Source organism: Necator americanus, chromosome IV (genome assembly GCF_031761385.1).
Source record: "Necator americanus strain Aroian chromosome IV, whole genome shotgun sequence".
Lineage (NCBI taxonomy): Eukaryota > Metazoa > Nematoda > Chromadorea > Rhabditida > Ancylostomatidae > Necator > Necator americanus.
In genome coordinates, this window is record NC_087374.1 from 21,771,194 (window position 1) to 21,790,724 (window position 19,531).

General features: G+C 41.5%; 8 protein-coding genes across 12 annotated transcripts; 3 read left to right on the forward strand and 5 right to left on the reverse strand.

Moving 5' to 3' along the window:
- Positions 1–909: 909 nt before the first annotated feature.
- On the forward strand, positions 910–1,190 carry RB195_002280 (uncharacterized protein; the record flags this gene model as incomplete). The annotated part of the gene is made up of 2 exons (XM_064199460.1): positions 910–1,020; positions 1,074–1,190. The coding sequence occupies 2 exons, from the start codon at positions 910–912 to the stop codon at positions 1,188–1,190; spliced, it is 228 nt and encodes a 75-aa protein (XP_064055341.1).
- A 1,995-nt stretch (positions 1,191–3,185) lies between these two features.
- Positions 3,186–6,344, forward strand: RB195_002281 (uncharacterized protein; the record flags this gene model as incomplete). The annotated part of the gene is made up of 4 exons (XM_064199461.1): positions 3,186–3,245; positions 3,320–3,664; positions 3,732–4,052; positions 6,339–6,344. 4 exons carry the CDS (start codon positions 3,186–3,188, stop codon positions 6,342–6,344), a joined length of 732 nt encoding a protein of 243 aa, XP_064055342.1.
- On the reverse strand, positions 3,316–3,714 carry RB195_002282 (uncharacterized protein; the record flags this gene model as incomplete). 2 transcript variants are annotated; one of them, XM_064199462.1, is made up of 1 exon in its annotated part: positions 3,316–3,714. In XM_064199462.1, the coding sequence occupies one exon, from the start codon at positions 3,712–3,714 to the stop codon at positions 3,316–3,318; it is 399 nt and encodes a 132-aa protein (XP_064055343.1). The 2 variants fall into 2 exon arrangements, with proteins under 2 accessions (XP_064055343.1, XP_064055344.1); XM_064199463.1 differs by having other exon boundaries at positions 3,316–3,711.
- Positions 3,721–3,927, reverse strand: RB195_002283 (uncharacterized protein; the record flags this gene model as incomplete). Its single annotated transcript, XM_064199464.1, has 1 exon — positions 3,721–3,927. The coding sequence occupies one exon, from the start codon at positions 3,925–3,927 to the stop codon at positions 3,721–3,723; it is 207 nt and encodes a 68-aa protein (XP_064055345.1).
- RB195_002284 (uncharacterized protein) lies at positions 3,776–7,846 on the reverse strand (the record flags this gene model as incomplete). 2 transcript variants are annotated; one of them, XM_064199466.1, is made up of 6 exons in its annotated part: positions 3,776–4,188; positions 6,683–6,752; positions 6,844–6,969; positions 7,430–7,579; positions 7,636–7,710; positions 7,781–7,846. In XM_064199466.1, the coding sequence occupies 6 exons, from the start codon at positions 7,844–7,846 to the stop codon at positions 3,776–3,778; spliced, it is 900 nt and encodes a 299-aa protein (XP_064055346.1). The 2 variants fall into 2 exon arrangements, with proteins under 2 accessions (XP_064055346.1, XP_064055347.1); XM_064199465.1 differs by lacking the exon at positions 3,776–4,188 and having other exon boundaries at positions 6,612–6,752.
- A 283-nt stretch (positions 7,847–8,129) lies between these two features.
- RB195_002285 (uncharacterized protein) lies at positions 8,130–10,439 on the reverse strand (the record flags this gene model as incomplete). The annotated part of the gene is made up of 10 exons (XM_013446877.2): positions 8,130–8,165; positions 8,240–8,368; positions 8,966–9,131; positions 9,215–9,305; positions 9,366–9,489; positions 9,544–9,611; positions 9,675–9,765; positions 9,832–9,952; positions 10,059–10,153; positions 10,329–10,439. 10 exons carry the CDS (start codon positions 10,437–10,439, stop codon positions 8,130–8,132), a joined length of 1,032 nt encoding a protein of 343 aa, XP_013302331.2.
- A 3,600-nt stretch (positions 10,440–14,039) lies between these two features.
- On the forward strand, positions 14,040–17,545 carry RB195_002286 (uncharacterized protein; the record flags this gene model as incomplete). 3 transcript variants are annotated; one of them, XM_013446879.2, is made up of 9 exons in its annotated part: positions 14,064–14,159; positions 14,214–14,333; positions 14,451–14,594; positions 14,762–14,851; positions 14,953–15,109; positions 15,909–15,999; positions 16,983–17,093; positions 17,177–17,291; positions 17,480–17,545. In XM_013446879.2, 9 exons carry the CDS (start codon positions 14,064–14,066, stop codon positions 17,543–17,545), a joined length of 990 nt encoding a protein of 329 aa, XP_013302333.2. The 3 variants fall into 3 exon arrangements, with proteins under 3 accessions (XP_064055348.1, XP_013302333.2, XP_064055349.1); XM_064199467.1 differs by lacking the exons at positions 16,983–17,093; positions 17,177–17,291; positions 17,480–17,545 and adding an exon at positions 16,086–16,236 and having other exon boundaries at positions 14,040–14,159; XM_064199468.1 differs by lacking the exons at positions 14,064–14,159; positions 14,214–14,333; positions 14,451–14,594; ... (1 more) ...; positions 14,953–15,109; positions 15,909–15,999 and adding an exon at positions 16,736–16,743.
- A 172-nt stretch (positions 17,546–17,717) lies between these two features.
- On the reverse strand, positions 17,718–19,182 carry RB195_002287 (uncharacterized protein; the record flags this gene model as incomplete). Its single annotated transcript, XM_064199469.1, has 3 exons — positions 17,718–17,744; positions 17,805–17,920; positions 19,122–19,182. The coding sequence occupies 3 exons, from the start codon at positions 19,180–19,182 to the stop codon at positions 17,718–17,720; spliced, it is 204 nt and encodes a 67-aa protein (XP_064055350.1).
- Positions 19,183–19,531: the final 349 nt, after the last annotated feature.

The following is a 19,531-nucleotide window of genomic DNA, read 5'->3' on the forward strand; positions in this document are numbered from 1 at the left end:
TTAATTGTACCGCAACCGCACGCGCGTGATGATCATGATGGAACAGAAGTTTTGGAGGCAACTATGTATATACATGTATAGCAGTATATAGTCCTACACATATGTATTTATTTTTCCTTTCCATTCTCCTTGTAAACTGCAAGTGCGATTCGGAATTGTTTGTTCAGAACCCTTCAATTGCTCAGGATTAGTCTTGTCATTGTTTTATTGTACTTCTAGTCATTTGCGTCTAGTCATAGGAGCTAAGAAGTTGTGTTAGTTTTTGTTTGTATTTGTGGAAGCTATCTTCTTTCAGCGATTAAAGACCACTGCTCAAGAGTTTATACAAGTTTGCTCATTCTTATTTCAAGTGTATTATTTTTTCCATATTTTGAAGAGTAGTGGATAAGAAAGAGATTTGAAGAACACCGTTCCATTAGCGTGTTCGCAGCAGCGGGCAAAGGTAAACTTTCGGGCGGAAATCAACAGAACAAATACTGCGATGATTTTCTAGGATTCAACGCGACATTTATCTCTGATGGAAAATACACAGTCATGCTGTCCATCTTAATTCATTTAGCTATCAAGGTTGGTTTTCCTAGAGATTTAAAGTATGGAAGATTCGAAATTTTGGATTTTGAAACGGAAGCCTTGGTAGTCGTTGACTTGTGGCGTGTGATCAACTGTTTGCGATTGACATCCGATACATTTAAAATTTGAAACAATAAGGGATTTTCAGTCAAGAAGATCAAGAAGTCAAGGACTACATAGTTCCCAAACTATTGCAATGAAAGTGAGCGTAGTACCACCTCCAAGTCAAAAACGAGATTCCTGTCCAGAATGTTTCGGCTCCCTCAGGGTGTTGCTGGATTATGAACGACGAAAAACAGATAATACGAGCACAATCTGGTGTTGTTGGACGTTAAACAGATGACGTTAGTATTTACGTATCCGCTAAGAGCAGCACTTCCCGGAACAAGATTTCCTGAAATGGAAAGAGCGAGTAGAAGAACTCGTCCAACATCGAGCGCTGCTCAATGTGTGAGTGAGACCATCGTGTGTTTAGTGTGGTCAGTACAAATACTAATGTCTAGACAGCGATGAATAGCGCCTACGAACAGGAACTGGATATAACTCGACACCAACGGATAAGGACTGTCGTCATGTTTTTCAGCTCACCGGATACCTGTGCTGCCGCTGTACCAGTATAAAAGCGAAATGAGTCCGTGGTTCATTCCGTTGCAGCTCCGCATTTCATGGCATACGGTACGTGTAAATTTCCTCGGTTTTTCTCTTTCGTTGTATTTTCTTGATATCCTGATCTCTACCCAACCAGATGAGCTTCTAAACTTTCAATTTTATCAGCATTTTTTTAGCTTAACATTTGATTCATAATTAATTATCAAATCCTATTGAACAAATAAAAATTGAGAGAGCTGAGGGAGGAACAAGGAGCCTTTTACAATGAATTAAACCTCCAAACTTTGGGTTTTTATGTTATCCCAAAGTTATTGTTGTTTATTGCATTTTTTTTTTCGAAAATGCTGAGGTTTAGTGAAATTCCTTCACTTTTCCTTTTGTATCTTCTGACCTCTCCTTTGCAAATCTTGACTCTCATCACTCAAGGATTTTGAAGAGAAATTTCCATTGTAATCCATGAACAAAATAATTTCCTCATTCAGGAGCAAAACACCATTTCATTTCTGGATGTGGGTGTTAGCAGTGTTCCATCCAAATCTTTCTCAACATTATTGCATTTAGAATTTCAGAGGGAAACACCTAAGCGACATTCAACCACAACAACGCACACATTTTTTCTGTTTCTGCTCTTTCTTGCAGTTTTTCTTTGCATTTTTTCTTGCGCTCTGCGACCGTGCGGTCGTCTTTTCTGTGCTTTTTTCTTTTGCTGTGCCGACGCCAATAGCGCGGAGGATTTGACTCACAACAAGGATAATCAAAAATTATCGCTTCAAAACTAGAGGGAGTGCGTGTCGAAGACAGAGAGAATAAGTGAATTGTAGCGGACGCAAAGCGATCGCCCGTGTGAATATAAGTATAGCAGGATGTCGCATGGGTTTCCTTCTTTTACGAAATCCTGAGCGTCGATGTAAATGGGTAGGAAAGTAGTGGTTTAACCTGATATAGCTGAAGAAACTGCTCTAATCACATCCAATAATGGATCACCTTAGGCAGATGCCCAACCGTTACCACAACTCCAATGTCCACCGATCTTGTAAATTTTGAAGGAGCACGAGTTCACTAATTCTAATATGAGAGAAGATTCTAATTAGTTAGAATCTTCTCTTATATTCTCCCTTCTAAGCGAATCAAAACAGTTCCTGAAACAGAAGAGAGTTTTTCCACATATCCCAAAAAGAGAAAAAAAAAGAGTTCATCTGCAAAAGAATGACTAAAAACTCTCCAGATTCTGACAGTATCAGTGACAAATGATGGAGTTATCGTTGTTTAGTTGTAGTCAAGAATTCGTTGAAATATTTTAGTCGTCTCTCTATGAAGAAGGGATCTTAAGGTTACTCGAAAATTTGCGGTGCATTCCGCAGAGTTCGGTGCCTAACGCGTCTTGAATGACGAAAAGTCCCGAGGAAGCTACAAGGAAATTTCGGTGTATTTCCAGACGTTTGTCTCCGTTACTACCTGACGAGTGGATTTAAATTTAATTTAATAAAATCACTTGAATGGAGAAGTTTCTAATGAAATAATTTGGAGCAGGGATATAATTTAGAAGCATCACGGTGAACTTATCAGCTTCTCCCTTCTTCACCTATCCAGAAATTTGGGACGCACTCGGCACAGTCCGCATGACGTCTAACACATTCAACAGAATGAGGATAAATTCCGCAAATGCTTCATTTGGCCAAGTAACCAATAGATTAGCAAAAGATTGTATTGCTCCAGTACGGTAATTGCCCTGAAGATATACATATATATATATATATATATATATATATATATATATATATATATATATATATAGATATATATATATTTATATATATATATATATATATATATATATATATATATATATATATACATATATATATATATATAGGTGCTGCAGTTAAGTCCAGTCCACATTTGTCGTGAGGTTAAACATGAGGCGCTTCTATTAGGATTAAAGCTGTTTTTGCTTATAAAAACTGGAGATTATGCTTTATAGAAACTGAAGATTATGCTTTATAGAAATGTGGATCTACGTCATAGTGGCAATGGTCATCACTAGCAAAGTCAGTCCATTTGAAATGGTAAGCTAACTCTTCCTTGATTTTAGCAAAAGATATCTGTTAAGCAGGAAGAAACGTCGTACATTATTATTCAGAACGAGACTGAAGTGGACGACGTCACGAAGGAATTAAACGATGGTGCCGACGCGAATTCAAACAGAACGAAGCGCTTTCTCGGAGGAGGTGGTGGTGGATTCGGTGGTGGAGGTTTTGGCGGACTCGGAGGTGGAGGTCTCGGTGGATTCGGTGGAGGCGGTGGATTTGGCGGCGGTGGATTTGGAGGTGGCGGATTTGGAGGTAGTAGCCTTGGAGGTGGCGGATTTGGAGGTGGTGGTCTTGGAGGTGGCGGATTTGGAGGTGGCGGCCTGGGAGGTGGTGGATTTGGAGGTGGTGGCGCTGGAGGAGGTTGCTGTGGCTGCTGTGGGTGCTGCTGTTGTGAGGTAAACCTAGAAAACTCTCCGTAGATAATCGTTTTTAGTAATCCCATCATATTACATTATATTACAGTTTCCGCCCGCACCGCCAATTCACGTTCCATGTCCAGTACGTGTTCAAGTTCCAGTTCCTTGCCCAGTGAAGACTCCGGTGCCCATAAGAGTTCCGCAACCTGTACCAGTACCATGTCCACAACCGGTGCCAATAATTCCATGTCCAGTGCCTTGTCCTGAGCCAGTACCTTGCCCGATACCTGAGCCAGTACCATGCCCGGTGCCCGAGCCTTGTCCCGTACCAGTGCCTTGTCCTGTGCCGGTGGTCTGTCCTCCACCACCGTGCTGTTGTCCTACACCTTGTTGTTGTCCTTCACCTTGCTGCGGCTGCGGCTGCTGTGTGAGTTCTTTCAATCTTCTTTCGTTGGGTTTTGCTGGTAGGTATGTAGCAGAGTCAAAAACCACATGAAGCAAGTTGCAGTTGCGTAAGCGGTCTAGGTGGAGCGTAACGGTTAGGATCGCGCGAAGATCGCGAACTGCAGCAATGAACGGTGGCAACAGGGGTGCTGATTTATATAGAATTCATATTTAAATAGAAAGGTGATCTTTCAGGAAGAAAGTAGTCGCAAATTGCAGCGCAAAAAATTTGAAGTTTACCGTATGCATAGATGCGGACGCTCTCGGCAAGATTAAAAGACAATAGGAGAGTCAAACTAAATGTTTACTCATGCGATCTCTGGATTTGGATTTGCAACTGTTTTGGATTTTCGCTGTGATACTTGCAATTTGTTCTATGCCCTGGATCCTATCCACTGCTTGAAAACGCCGACATAGGAAATCCCCTTAAATGCCGCCGTTGGATTGATGTTCTGCCCTACAAATTTTACTGTAGTGTTTGTGGAAGAAGGAACGTCATTCAGGGAATGCGAAGTTGCGAAGAGACCACAGAAGGGTGTTTGCAAGAAAGAACTCAAACTTATTGCGCGTTGCGTGGGACTCGTCCGTGACCCCAAAAACTACGACGAATTACATCGATTAGTGCGGTCTCATCACAGCACCACAATCACAACACGAAGCAAAAAGAAAAAAAAAGTAAAAGGGAAAAGAGGGAACAGTAGTCTTGTTGAAAAGCATGTCCATTTCCCTACAGGAACTCACAATTGTGCTGTACAACGGCCTATAGTCGGGTCAAAACGACATGAACCCCAGTGAAGCTGCGTCAGCGGTTCCACTCGAAGCGACGCGGTGGAGGCAGCGGTTGGGACCGATGTGGAAACATCGCGAAGTGCGGCGATGGATGGCACTGGCAGAGGCTGCCCTTCGATCCTAACAGCGACGCTGCAGCACAATGCTTCAGCCGCAGCCACTTACGCAACTCAGCGAGTTTCATGTCGTTTTGAATCGTCTTATATCTCTATACGCACTGTCCCGCTAAATTACCAGGTTGCCTTTATGCACGGTTACTTCGTTTGCGCTAGATACGCCTGGAATTGTGGTATTGATTGCTCGTAGTGTACAGTAGTGAAATTGCCAACAAGGCTGAATTCGAGCCGGACTTGACGAACGCAGTATGTTCAGAACGGCCTGACCTTTTGGTGTACTTGTGGACGCGACCGCGCTCGTGGTGGAGTCTTCGTGTGCTCCAACCGTGTTGCGCAGCTGAGTGAGAATCTCATCGTGTCGTTTCGAACCATCCACTCAATTGCATTAGAAGTCAGGTCGTTCTGCAACGACTGTACATATAGGATGTTACAGCCGGATTCAACAGATCTAGCATGGGGTAGAGCAAAGTCTAAACGGTTAGACGGTCATCCAGGAGTGACGCGATCGTGGCGCGTTGAAAATGGAACGGGGTGACTGGTTGATTCCACGTCAAACTCAGAGCAGAAAGAAAAGAGTTGGTAGGTCAGCGCGGATCCTGCACCGACCTCTGAACAAAGTTATTGATACCGCCCCTTTCCAGCCTCAGTTTAGTTGTAGTTTTCCACGACTTTTCTACATTACTAGAGGATTCTATACTATGCTATAAATCCGTCGCAACCACAACGGAACGCACAATTAAGGTCGCAAACTCTTGACTGCGGCGAGAAATGTGTTCAACTGGGAGAGCGTGATGCGTAAGCCGACTGTCTTTCTTCGCTTGATACATGCTCTTCCCTCCCTTTTTCTCGTCCCAACCGAAGGCAATGCGGTCACCCGTTGAAGTTGAACAAATCCAACTCAAAGAAACAGCTTCCCAGCACGAATGTTGCACAATTCTTGTGATGACGAAGAGATAAATAACTGATCATTAAAAGTAGAGTATCACGAAATTGCCGACTTTGGTCAGTGTAGCTCGGTCAGTTCTTCTAATCTCTTCGAAGAACAGGTTGGAAGCAGCCAGCGGACGTTGCGCATATACGAGGGTGACGTGTTGGAAGCGTCACGGAAGTTTCCCACGCCGTTTTTCACGAAGATTGGAGAGAATTGGGTGTGATCACGGTCATAGTCGTAATTTGCATCCGAACCCTATATTGTCTAAGAGAGATACCAGTATCGTTAATTTCGTGATACCCTGCCTTTAAGAAGACAACTCAGGATTCAAAGCGCAACTGTCAGGTGATATTTGTTTATGGGGCTCATTCAAATGGATTTGAACAGCTCCTAACGTGTCACCCTCCGTTCTAAAATATGATTTATTTTTAAGGGATGAGGAACTAAGCTCGCACAGCCAAGCGAAGAGCAGAACGAAGCCTATGCTCTACGTCGTATTTTGCATAAGTGTGATACATCACGAAATAAATTATTGAAAAATAACAGTTTACTATGCAAAGACGGAAAGTCCTAACCATACTCGGATAAACGAATGAGTTATTTAGGAATATGAAAATAGAAATATTTTAAGGTCACAGAAAAACAAATACAAAAAAGAGAGAAAACAATCAACATGGATGAAAGAACAACAACGGTGTTGTAACAGTTAATTAAGAGGTTTCTCCGCTAATCTCCACAATCCATCCGTAAGATAATGTACATTTTCTATACCTATACCTTTATTCACCGACTGAATCTCTTCGGAGCTCATTTTCATTTGTCCAATGGCTAAAGCATGTTGCTTACCCTGGAAATACAAAAGCCGTCAAAATGGATCCAAATGATTGTTCCACCATCTCCGGAAGTCATTGTAAGCAGAAAAAAGCAAGAGGAATTACCTCAGCCATGACGGCAACTATCGCATCTGCAGGAACACCGAGTGTCATTTTCGCTCCTGGAGACGTCAATCCAGGACACATGATCGAGGAACCATTTAAGACGAATTTGATTGCACCTTTGTCAACCTAAACAAAATCGCCTTTCTTATTGAGGGGTGTTGAAATTTCTTGAGATCATCTGCTTCTGAAAACACCCATAAGACTCGTTCCTAAGAAAAAGGCATGCACCATTTGGTATAGTAGGGTCAAAACGACGGTGCAATAGCCTACGCGGCTTCTCTCGAGGCGGTATGGTGGAGCGTAGAGGCTGGGAGCGTTCTGGAACCATTGCTGGCAGCATCCATCGCTGCAGTTTGCGAAGCTCCCACCTCGGTTCCAACTGCTACCTCCAACGCGCCGTTTCGAAGCGCGTACGCAATTGCACCGTGCTTCACGTTGTTTTGACCCGACTATAAATATCGTATAGTATGGTATAGGTTATCCACATCTACATCATCCACTCTACTGCCAGATGCAAAAAAGTGGAGGTATGATGTAAATTACATTCTATAAGTGCATTACAAACTATTAGAATCAATAGACTAGCCTGTTGATGTGGCATCATAAACGGGTACTTGTGCAATAACCGGAGAGTTGGAATCCAGTCAGTGTTTCGAGTCTTCAAGAACTGTACAACACCGTTGTGATCAGCAAGTAATTCGACATGATCTTTACATTTAATCAGCTTGAAGTTCTCCTAGTATAAAAATGTTCTACCCACAACGAATTAAGAGCAATCTTATCAGTTCCCACCTTTTTTGGCAATATATCGAGCAAATAAGGTTCAATATTCGGATATAGCTCGATAATTTTGTTTCGTATTCCTTTCTAAATATATGATCTTTTCAGTTTGTCCTACTAAACATAATTGTGAGATCACTTGCAAACAAAACCTAACCTGAATGGAAGATTTCAGCTGGGTAGCCCCAGTAACATCCTCCTTTTCATCGAACTTCTTGAACATTCTAAAGTAAGCACCTACGTAATCAGGATAAATCATTATAGCAAAGTACTTCAGAACCACTACAAGTAGTAGAAAGAGCTGACTCAACATTAGAAGAGCGGAGATTTATTTAACACATAAGAATAACAACAAAATAATCTATCAACAACAACATAACTTCTACAGGAATGATCTGCAACACAAAAGTCCACCTATTCCTTAAAATTTCCAATAAAATTCGACTGCAAGGCAATGAAATATCAAAAAGAAAAAGTATATTAATGCATAAAATAAAATAGTTCATCTAGTAATAGATGCACCGGGTGCGATGGAATGGAACCTGAAAAAAATTTAATCAAGTAGCAGCACTGAATCACTCAAACTCGCTCGGTGGAAATAAATGACCGCACTCACCTTCTTCTCGATTTCAGTGGCATGTTTACGACGGTAAACCCAAGCAAAAATATCAACATCCATAGCGTTAATAGGTCTTACTATATCACCTTCACCGGTACGCAGCTTTTGTATTGCAGTTACGATTCGCTACAAAACGGTTAACATGCGACTAATCTAAATTGAAAAATCGAGCAATAATGATCGGAAATATTAGAAAAACGGATCCAAATGAAAATAATGATCTCTTTAGGGTAGTACATATAGCAGAGTCAAAACGACATGAAGCATGGTGCAGTTGCGTAAGCGGCTGTTTTCCAAGTGGCGCGGAGGAGATGGAGGTTGGAATCGACGTGGGAAAATCGCAAAATGCAGCGATGGATGGAGTAGCGAAGGTCCTCCCGCGAGCTACCCGTTACGCCCCACTGCGTCGCTTCGAGCGCAGCCGCTTACGCAACTGCTCCGTGCTTCATGTCGTTTTGACCCGACTATAGATCTGTTCGCTGAACGCAATTCCACGTATTGCAAAAAGGGAGTTAACAAACGACTTACCGAATGCGAAAATTGGTTAGAGACTACACTACAAAATATCGAAAATCAATAAAGACTTGGAACTTGGAAACAATTCTACCACAGGGCTAGCTCCGTTGCGATTGCAATATTTTTATCCATAACAAGGACAAATTGGAGCAAAACTACCCAAAATTTCTTTCAAAATGAAGTAGAAAGGAAAGAGAATCAGCTTACCTGACATCCCCATATGGATGCTCCCCGTAACTCCACTTCCTCCGGACTGCCGTTCTCCAGACAATGATTTGATTTTAGTATTTCAAGAAGTTCGTTCGAGTACTCCAAAACACCGAGGAATGTCAAAGCTTGTGGGACCCGATAATCAGCGAACATAGTAAGGATTCTGCAAGAAAAAGAAATTCTAGAGGATAAAAACGCTGATGAAATAGAGGAAGAATATACAAAGATAAAATCGTAATACTCCACCCGATATCTGGGAAAGCGCAAGCAGGATCGTCGTCCTTAAGTGTTGCATATAAATCAGCTACAAGAATTTGTGCGCGCTTCAGAAACGAAACTAGAAGAAAAGTTAATCGAAAAACTCTATTTGTTTACGTGAAGGAATAGACACAAAAACCTTTCTGTCCATGAAATTCAGCGAAATCCCTGAAGGACTCGAAATGTTCGACAATTATGTTCAAAAGTTTTTCAGCACTTCTCTCTGCTGCTAGAATGCAGTTATAAAATGAACCATTCCATTTCTAAAAATAAAATCTGAAGTTCGATTTTATGTGTTATAGACCAGAGGGACTTACCTCTAGAAGTACTCTTCCTGACTCGTTAATAGCTTTTACTCGTTCATCAATCAGAGGGATGGAAAATCCTAACATTTTGCTGCAGTAATCCACAAAACGTATGAAGACCAACGAAAGTTAGAGAAGCTCACCGCCATCTGACCTAAACATGGTATCCACTTCCTTCTTAGAAGCATTGGCCATCCATTCTGCAGACGTTACATCAAGGCCTGAATCTATTGCCTAAAAACCACAAATGTCCGCAAGAACAAAAAAAAAAAGTAAATTAGGTGCGAATCCAGTATAAACCTTGTTGATGGCAGCACATCCAGCAAAATATCCAGTATACTTGGTTTCTTCATAGGTTACATCATAGCTGGAACCTTGATCAGGCCAAAAGGAGAAGTTGACAGTGTCAGTGAGGAAAACCCTGAGAAAGCAAATGAAAATTAGAAATGAGTTCACAGACGAAATTTTTTGGCTAAAATGAAGACCGTACAATAGGGAGGTCGACGACAGAGATTTCAGAAGCTCACCAGTCTACTACTGTTCTACCTTTGCCTTTTGGATGAACACTATGCGCAGAGAACTCAACCTCTGCAATCGACCCATCCTTTGCAGCGTCATAAATCTGAAACGTGTCCGGGAAGTGTTAATTGCATGCAACCACAATACCACCGACAATGTTCACTTAGCGTGACTAATTGTTAGCAAAGTTTACTCAGCAAAACAATTCTTTGGAAATGTGCAGATCGCGGAAATATTTTCAATCATCAAACTGCTGTCGTATAGCAGTTAACTCTCACCATTTGAGCAACTCGTTGCACTCCATTTTCGTTGATTTTGATTAGTCTTCCGTGTTCCACGATGAATTTCCCCGACTCCAATGGTCGCAATGCCACATTGAAGAGTGTCATCTTCAACCGAACTGATTCAACAACGAGAAATAATTTACTGTTACGTAAATCGTTGTTAACTGCACAAAACAAGCTGTAACGACTTCTCAGTCCACTCCGAAACACTATTTGTAAGAATTTCTGGAAAATCAGTAAAATTTCATCCCTCAGCATACTTATTTTCTTATCACAAATTCAACAGTAAGCTGCCGTCAAAAAAATTGTATTCTGTATTCATAGAATAAGGTCATCATGCATTTCTCTTCTATTAACACAGTGATTAGAAGATACTACCAGGAAATAGCGAGTTGATGAAAAATTATGCTCTCGGATACAAAAAAAAGTCCCGTGGCGTGTACAAAAAAGTGGCCCACCAGGTGAACTAGATCCGTTAAATTGTCCACTGCATCTTGGAAAAGTACGTAAAGACCTTCTAGATTCTAGATATACATCTAGAAAAATGGTATATCGATGGGTCTTCGGCGACATGAAGAGGTTACGTAGAACAGACTCTTTAGGGGTTAACAGATATTCCATCAGAGTAAGCAGGAACAACGTTAATATGAACTGAACTCTTGAACAATTGTGTCTGGGGTTTTTTTTTATGTCAGACTCATGGGTCGACTCCGAACAATTTCGAAAACTGCACGAACCACTTTTTTCAGTCAGACTGGGTTGATTTAAGTTCTACGATATGTCAGTGTTCTGCAATCCGAAATTTTACGGCTTTCCCATTTGAGAAGGGTCTGCTATCTGCCGCGCGGGACATGTGAACCCTGCGGGAAGCCTTGGGTTAGTCGCGAGGAGCAGTTGTGGCTCACTTGCCTTTTTTGAAAACTGATCACTAATTGAATTTATTTGCTAAATGGACTTTATATTAATTTTCTACGAGTGAAATAGCTGCAGAAATAGTAGCGCACAACACAAAAACTTCTAGAAAATCGAGAAAGATCGTACTGGTCATTTCGAAACACCCTTGTACCTCATGCATCTCATAAGACTATTGGCTATGGGAACCAATCATACAACAAAAATATGTACATTAATTATTTAAAGGAAAGCATAGCACTGGACAGCTAGGTATCATCGTAGCGGAGTTTAAGGATGCAGGACGTAATAGTTCTGCGTACACTGTTTTACAAGGCACGACTTAAAATTTTGAATTTTTGGGGCGTACGGTGATGTAGCTTTTGTTTGTGCTTGTTAGTAGGTTAATATAAATACTATCATTATAGATCACATTTGAGCACTGGGGTGAGTGTCGAGGCTAGTGTCAGTGTACATAGCGGATTAAGGAGAAAATGTAGTTCGGGAAGGGGCACGCAGTGGCACCCTCTCTTCTGGACGCTGTATCTTGCTTTTTTCTCTTAGTGACTTTAGCTTACCTGTCATATATCCTCTAAGACTAATGCTTAAAGTTTGGGGACCCTACTGATTTAGCTATTCTCTTCCGCAAATAAGGGCGCCACGGAGTGTACCCCGCCCACTACATTTTACCGTTGATTCACGGTAGCGAGTGTAGCAAGATGCACTCGTCAAGTAATACGGGAAAGAGTTAGTGGTTTCAGGACTCTTCTGAAGCTCTGGTAGGAAGGAATTTTGCAAAATGTCCGTCTACTCTTTTACGGCTTCCATGATTTCCACCAGGAATAGGCGCGAATTCGTAGCGAAGTCGTCGGCGCTTATGATTACTCGTAATATCGGCACTCGTTCACACCTTGCTAGGCACACACCTTCTCTCTGCTCTTTGGTCTGCTGTGTTTGTAGCGAACAGGTATTCGTGCCACGGATGCGAATATTTGATGAAGTACTTCAAATTCAGTGTTGCACTCGTACCCCCAATCTAAATTTCATTCATGGATCCAAAGACGTCCTATGCATATAGTCGGATCAAAACGACACGAAACACGTGGCGGTTGCGCTCGAAGTGGTGCGGTGGAGCGTAACGGTTAGCAACGAGTAAGGACCCCTGCTACCAGCGTTCATTTATGGAATTCGTTATGGCCCCACCCCGATTCCAACCGCTATCTCCACCGCGCAGCTTCGAGCGCAACCGCTTACGCAACTGCACTTGCTTTATGTCGTTTTGACCCGACTACATTTGGCCTCAGTCAAATTAGAATTGGAAAATGTAGTTGGGCGATGGGGGCACGCAATGGCGCCCTTACCGCCCTTCTGCACCCTATATCTTACTTTTTTCTCTTTGTGGCTTTAGCATATATGCCATGTATTCTCTAAGACTAATGCTTAGGTGTTAGGGCTCCTACTGATTTAGTTGTTTACTTCCACAAACAAGGACGAATAAGGGCACCGCTGAGTGCTCATTTTTATGTATACTCTACATGAATGTTTACTTCCAAATTTACAAAGGAGTGTAAGTGATTAGTTCTTCGACTATAGAGACAGGAAGCAAGATTCTTTTAAATTTTATTAACTAAAATTCGTTCGTTATCGTTAACTAGATATTTTCAAGTTACTAAATAAGTCCGCACAGCCGCAGTTCTTTTAAAAGAAGAAGTGAGTGAGTGTACAAGTGTTCGACTAATCAGTAGGCTTCCTATTTAGGCATTATATGACATTAGTATATGACAATTCCAGAACAGCACCTGGATCGGCACTATTGTGGAAGCACAAGAGAAACAGGAAAATGTGGAAAAAGTGTAATAGATTGAATATTTATTCCTGCATTTCCATCTAACCTTTATATATTTCCTAGACATTACTTTTTCTGACGATTTTATTCCAGGTTTTACTGATGTTACCTATTTAGAAGTATTAATTATGGCTTTGGTTCCAAAGAAATGAATTCCAAAAGAAAGAAGGGCCCCCCCCCCCCCATGGGGGGGGGGTGGTGTTGGGGGGGGGGGTTTTTGGGGGGGGGGGGGGGGGGGGGGGGGGGGGGGGGGTGTTTCCTTTTTTTTCTTTTTTTCAAAAAAAAAGGGGGGGAAAAAGGGGTTTTTTTTTTTTGGGGCCCCTTTTTTTAAAAGGGGGGGTTGGGGGGGGGCCGGGTTTGGGGGGGGCCCCCCCCCCCCGGCCTTTTTTTACGGCAATAAGAAAAAAAACGAAGGAATCCCCCTACCCCCCGTAGTCTCCCATCCCGTATACGAATACTCCACCGAAAACCCCAGGTACCTTCAAAAGAAATGTGACAGTGTTAAAGAACTCAATTTAAACATAGGAAGAAAGGAAGAGTCGAATGGGAATGTTTTTTAAACGTTTGATCTTAGCATTACTCGAAAAGAAACTGAAACTTCGTCTAGAACTGATCGCATCCATAAGATCCACTATGGATAAATGAGGAGGCGAACAGTATGCTTAGTATTGGGCAACGCTCACCATTCCTCCATTAGAACGCTTCTATCCTTTTAACGATCTGCAAAGAGTTCGTTTGTTCGCTTGCTAATTTTCCCTATCATTTATGTCTACTACTCCGTTCCATATGCTTTCTTCTTATTCTTATTGATCGGTGAGGGCGAGCTAAGTGAACACAAGAAAACCTGAAATCCGGCTTTAGCCGGACGTTCAGGCTGGTACTTTTATATCGAGGAAAATACTTGAAGGAAATTTCTTTCTTTCCCAAAGTTTTGCTGGAGTCGTCCAAAGTCGAAATCTGGTACATAGATGTTGTTTTTACTTCGTCGTGGCATGGAACTGTTGCCGAGTGCTTGGATTGAAGTCCTCGTGATGATACAGGTCTATATCCTAGCTGCTGTGTACGTATTGAAAGAGCTACTTTTTGAGGTGATATTCTATTTAGTTCTATTTGTGATGCGCACTGCTTGATTCGGATTCCAGGCCACTAATCAAGGAGTGAAGAAACGCCTGGAGAATGAAATCCGGAATTCTCATGCAATTCGATCTTCTTGCAAGAAAAACGTGTTGATTACAGGAGCAGACGGTACCATCGGAAGAGAGGTAAGTGGCAGGGAAGAACTTCATCTGAGAGAAATGGTGTTCAGTAACATCAGTCTATAATATTTTCTTTCTGAATTCCCTCACCCCTTTTAAAGTGTTTGCTTCCACATTGTCTAGGTAGTGAGGAAATTGTTGCGCTATGATTTCACTGTACACGCGTTGGTTGGTGATCGAAGGAAAGCGAAGGAGCTGTTTGCATCGTTGAACGGATCGAAACTACCCCTCACTCTCTACGAAGTAGACCTAGCGGATCCTCATGAGGTTTGTTATTCTCTATGTGTTATGTTAAGAGGTTCTCTAGTTCTCGGTATGCTATTTGCTAACTTATCCTCCAGCACTCTTTCCATCATCCATCTGTGCTGGACCAATTTATGGCTATCTGCCTTAAGATTCCCGTTTTTAAGACTTAATGCTTTTATCACCCTTAGGTGGCAAAATTCGCCCGCGGTTTTTTGGGAAGGTGTACCGAGCTCAGCGTTGTAGTATTGTGTGCCGGAACGATGCTGGTTCCTCTAAAAGTACGTTTTGAACCGTTCATTGAGTTGAAATGATCATTTTATTGATTCTTAAAAATTGTTTGAGAAGAGGAATTCGTGTTGAGGATAGCCATTCCTTGCAGTTCGTCAACAATGTTGAGGCTCATATGTGTGTTAATGTGGTGTCTCAAGCGCTTTTGCTACATCTTCTTGATCCCCTCATGACCTCCGAGACGAGAATAACAGCTTTGAGTTCAGCGACTGCAAACGTTGCTTTCTTCTCGAGTTCATTGCTACAAGGTATGGTTTTTAGATAAGCAATTGTTTGTTGAAGTTCTTTAAACACTATCGAACTATTCAAATATGTTTGCGTACATCGTTGTTGTAGCTAATAAAGTGAAAAAAAAAACTTTGGGATCCATTTTGGCAATTTTCGCACCTTCTCGTTATTGTTTTAGCTATTAACGTGAGTATGCGCGACAAGGTATTCAACAAGCTCACAAATTATTCCAATTTCTTTCTAAATGGATTGCTAAGATCAAGTTCCATGATAACAGAACAAACTCCAGTTTCTTCAAGTTAATGGAATACAGATTTCCTTGCTACTTAGCCTATTTCACAAGTAATTTATAAATAAGGATAAAGGAAGCGTGTCACGATGTTGACGGGTTGCCCACAGCGAGAGCCTAGAGTTTGAGTTGTGAGTTGCGGAACCCAGCGTGGTTCCGCTCATTCTCCCCTAATCGTAAAAAACGGCATGAGAATCGCTTTATTTCCTATACGATACGTTAGAACGTGCCTCTCTGTATACGTTTCTTTGTCCTCAGCAGCCTATTCATTGGTCTTACTTGAATAGGCTGTCGAGGAGACCCCACTGGTTTTCGACCTCTCACTTGGCCCATGCAGAAGAGTGGCGCGTTGCAATGGAGTTCATAGGAAAAAGCCCCGTATTCCACTCCGCTTTTTACTAGGGAAAAAATGAGCGAAACTATGCTGGTTTCCGCAATCTAGAAGCCGATAGAATTTCGCTTTGGTTTCCGCACCACGTCAAAATCGTGACACGCTGCCTCTAAGCATACACATATAGGATAACTTTAAGATCCTCTCTCGTATTACGTGGGACCCTATGAGGCATATTGTTTCTCCAAGCTACTTCTTTCTGTATACGTTGAAGAACTAGCTCGACAAAGGTACATTTTTTTGGGTAAAATGTAGTTAGGGGCACTCTAATGCGCCCAAATCGAACTGCTTTCCTACTGTATTTGGTGCTATTGAGGAGATTCGTGGCGGGAACATCCACTGTGCCAGTACTGTACCTGCTCTCAGAACGCAAAGGTCGTGGAGCACAACAGGCGCAAAGATGTCCATGGAACATTTTAATCGCTCTGGTCGTTAAACCATTCGATTTGCATAATGGGCGCCTCTAACTCTTCATTTCACTCGGATTACTGATTGCCACTTTCCAGAGCTTGCATCGAAGTCGAAGGAGGAATTCGAACCAGCTTACGAATTCAAATCGAAAACGTGTGAATAAAAACTGTTGCATGCATGCTTAGTGATTGGTGCTTGCTATGAAATTCATTTTCAGTTCTCTGTTTTTCTTTGGAATTTACATATGATATCACTTAGTTATTCATTTCTCGTAAACTTGTTCGGAGTAGAACGTAGTTGGGGGTACCCACTAAGTGGCGCCCTCATTTCTGGAAGTAAATAACTAAATCAGTCGGGGCCGTCAGACCTAAGCATTAGTTCTAGAGGATCTGTGACATATAGCTTGGGTGCCACTGATTGACCCCACAACTACATTTCCCCCTTCTTTCTTTCTTTCTCATTTGGAAGATTTGGTAAAGTTAAAACAGTAGTAGTTTCAGCTCTGTCTTCCTTTTTCTTAGCTTCAACTTATATGTCGTGGATCCTCGAAGACTGATGCTTAGGTCTTAGGGCCGCGACTAACTCTGCTACTCAATTGTGCTCCATGACCTTTTCCGTGTCTTGAGTGCGCGCACAGTACTGGCACAGTGGAGGTCCCGCCACGAATCACCTCAAATAATCGCACCAGATACAGTAGGGAAGCAGTTCGATTTGGGTGCGTCAGATTGTCTCCCCCTCCACCTACATTTTACCCCATTTTCTGTTGATGTGTTGCGCATATTCATACGAACCGGTCTTCCAGGGCACAGAGTATTGTTACCGTTCATCCGGGGGTCATACCCGGCACACTTTATCGTCACACCAACACATTCATTAAGTTTGCAACTTATTTCATCCTACCTTCCTTCTTGAGGTACGCCATTTTCCGTGATTTATATGTGTTTTTTTTTCACATTTCTATTACTTGGAAAAAGGGAACTGCTAGTTTTTTTTAAGGAGTCCGTCCTTCAGTGCATTACTTATTGCACATACAACCTTACGAGATGACCAAATAGCGGGATCGTATTACGAAGATTGTGTTCCTAAAATGCTGGTTAGGTTATCTGAACAGGTGAGGTTACACGACTTACTTACGAATAGGAGAAATCTTTCGAATTTTTCAAGCTATACAGTTAGCGAAGACACTATTCCCTGAGAAATTGTCTTTCGTAGAAGTAAATAAATTTTGCACTGAAAGTTTTATCTTAATTTTATCTTTATCTTTATCTTTTTTTATTTTTATTGCAGTCGTCCTTGCAGGAAAAGTTAGCAATTTTCAAGACAGTCAAACGACAAGTGGAAGAATGGACCCGAATAGAGGATTAGCGTTTGTCAAATGCATAGAGTATTGTTTTTTGTCTGTTTTTTTTTGTTAAGGCCTTGAGTGTTGTTGTTTTTGTTCTTAAGCGGCTACATTTGTGCAGAAAAAATTTATTGCTGTCTTTGTGAATGCATGGTTTTCCCGGCTTTAAGTACTTTCAGAGAATAGAAATGAAGGTCATCGAAGGAATTTCATGCGAAGCATCTGCAATAATTTTATGGTGATATTTGGAGTATTATTTGGTTGAGATATTAAAGAACTTACCATATTACGAATGTTATCTGGTACGTTACCAACATATGTGAGGAGATTTTTATTCTTCAGTCCTACTTTTGCCGACATTTGTGAGGCCACCATCGATTTTACGCTAGCAGCATCTACTGTAATTATCTTTTCTTGGTTTACAATAGGAAATAGAAAGTTGTTTTAAAATCTAAGTAGCAATTATTCATTTAGGTGAAGGATGTGCAGAAGATTTGATCCAGGATTGCTACGACTCATTACAGTTAAAACTACAGTTTTGGTTCTTGATAAGTAACACTCATTCATAATATTATGCTTGGAAAACCGAGCGAAGACTTGGTAAACCTTTTTGGCAAAACGCAGTTCAGTTAAATGCAAGACCACTGACTTTGCTCGTTTAAAGATGCCAGGCACAAAAATTCTGTATAGGCTGTCTACAAAGAATGTAGAGGACAGCAGAAAAAAGTTTTGATTGTAGTTTCTACCGCAAGGTCGCGTTAGAAACCAGTAGTACCATACGTTAGTACCATAATTGGGAATGGAAGGGTTGCGCATATAGATTGAAACACCTAATTGTTGCGAACTAAGACGAACTTAACTCTTCTTTTGACGAAATTGTTTAAATCGTTTGTATCATAGGGTTCAACTCTAATGACTCCATCAATTCATATACTAGTCTCCATAGATTCCATTTTCGGAGGTGATTTGTGTAAGCTATTAGCGGTAGCTCTAAAGAATTGCTTAGAACACCGCATTCTACTGCTACTACTATGTCATGTAATTTGCCTCCAGTATTGAACTCATGCCTATAATTAGACAATTATGACTAGTCCATTACGATCGTTAAGTGTCGTGTTACACAGCGCTACCCTTCCATCGTCTACATTAATAGATGCCTATAATCAGAACCATGAAAGAAACCTTGAAACGTGATGGTAGACGACTACGAACTCTTTCGTTGTTTTTTTTTTCTTTTTTGAGTAAGAACAATGAAACACACTACTTTTGGAGTGTTCATTTGTTTGGCAAAGATTTATGTATTTGTAATGTGGATGTGAACAGGATTTCCTCATTCGCGGTCCTATCAATTTCTAACTGTTCTAGTTCTGAACTTCAAAAGAAAAGAAACAAGTCGTATGGCGCTTCACAGCGGCAGCTGCTCCCAACTCTTAATTTCCACTTATAATCTTCCACAGTATTGTGTTTCTATGGCAGCAGTACTTAATAAGATCATTGACTCATAAGTAACAAGAGTTATGGAAAAAGGTGAAAGGGAAGACAACCTTCTTGCTGGTAGATCTGCACCCAAGACAAGGAATACAACAACAAAAAAATCACCTGTGTTCAGTGCGAGTAATATCACAGTAACAAATACAACAAGAAGCAGAGATCGCAGCATTCGTCTGGGCGTTGTAATGGAGTTGATGCGTGCCTTTTCTAGCTGTTACCCGTGCTATTTCGGGGGCGACGAGAAATGGCGACGTCATATGACCAGGTGCGATCGGCATCGTTTCGAGAGTGAGACAGTGAACAATAGCGGAGAGTTCCTTCTTATATGGAGAAAAACATGCAGTGAATGTGGTCGCTAGAACTGATAAAGATAGCGGATCAAAGGTTGGTGCGCAAAATGATAGGTATGAACATTTGTGCACATAGCACAGAAGATGTGCTACTGTATCTGAGTTTGCCAGGAGCGTATTAGAGTTGCGGCAAGAAAACGATAGTATGCGCACTACATGGTTTAAAAA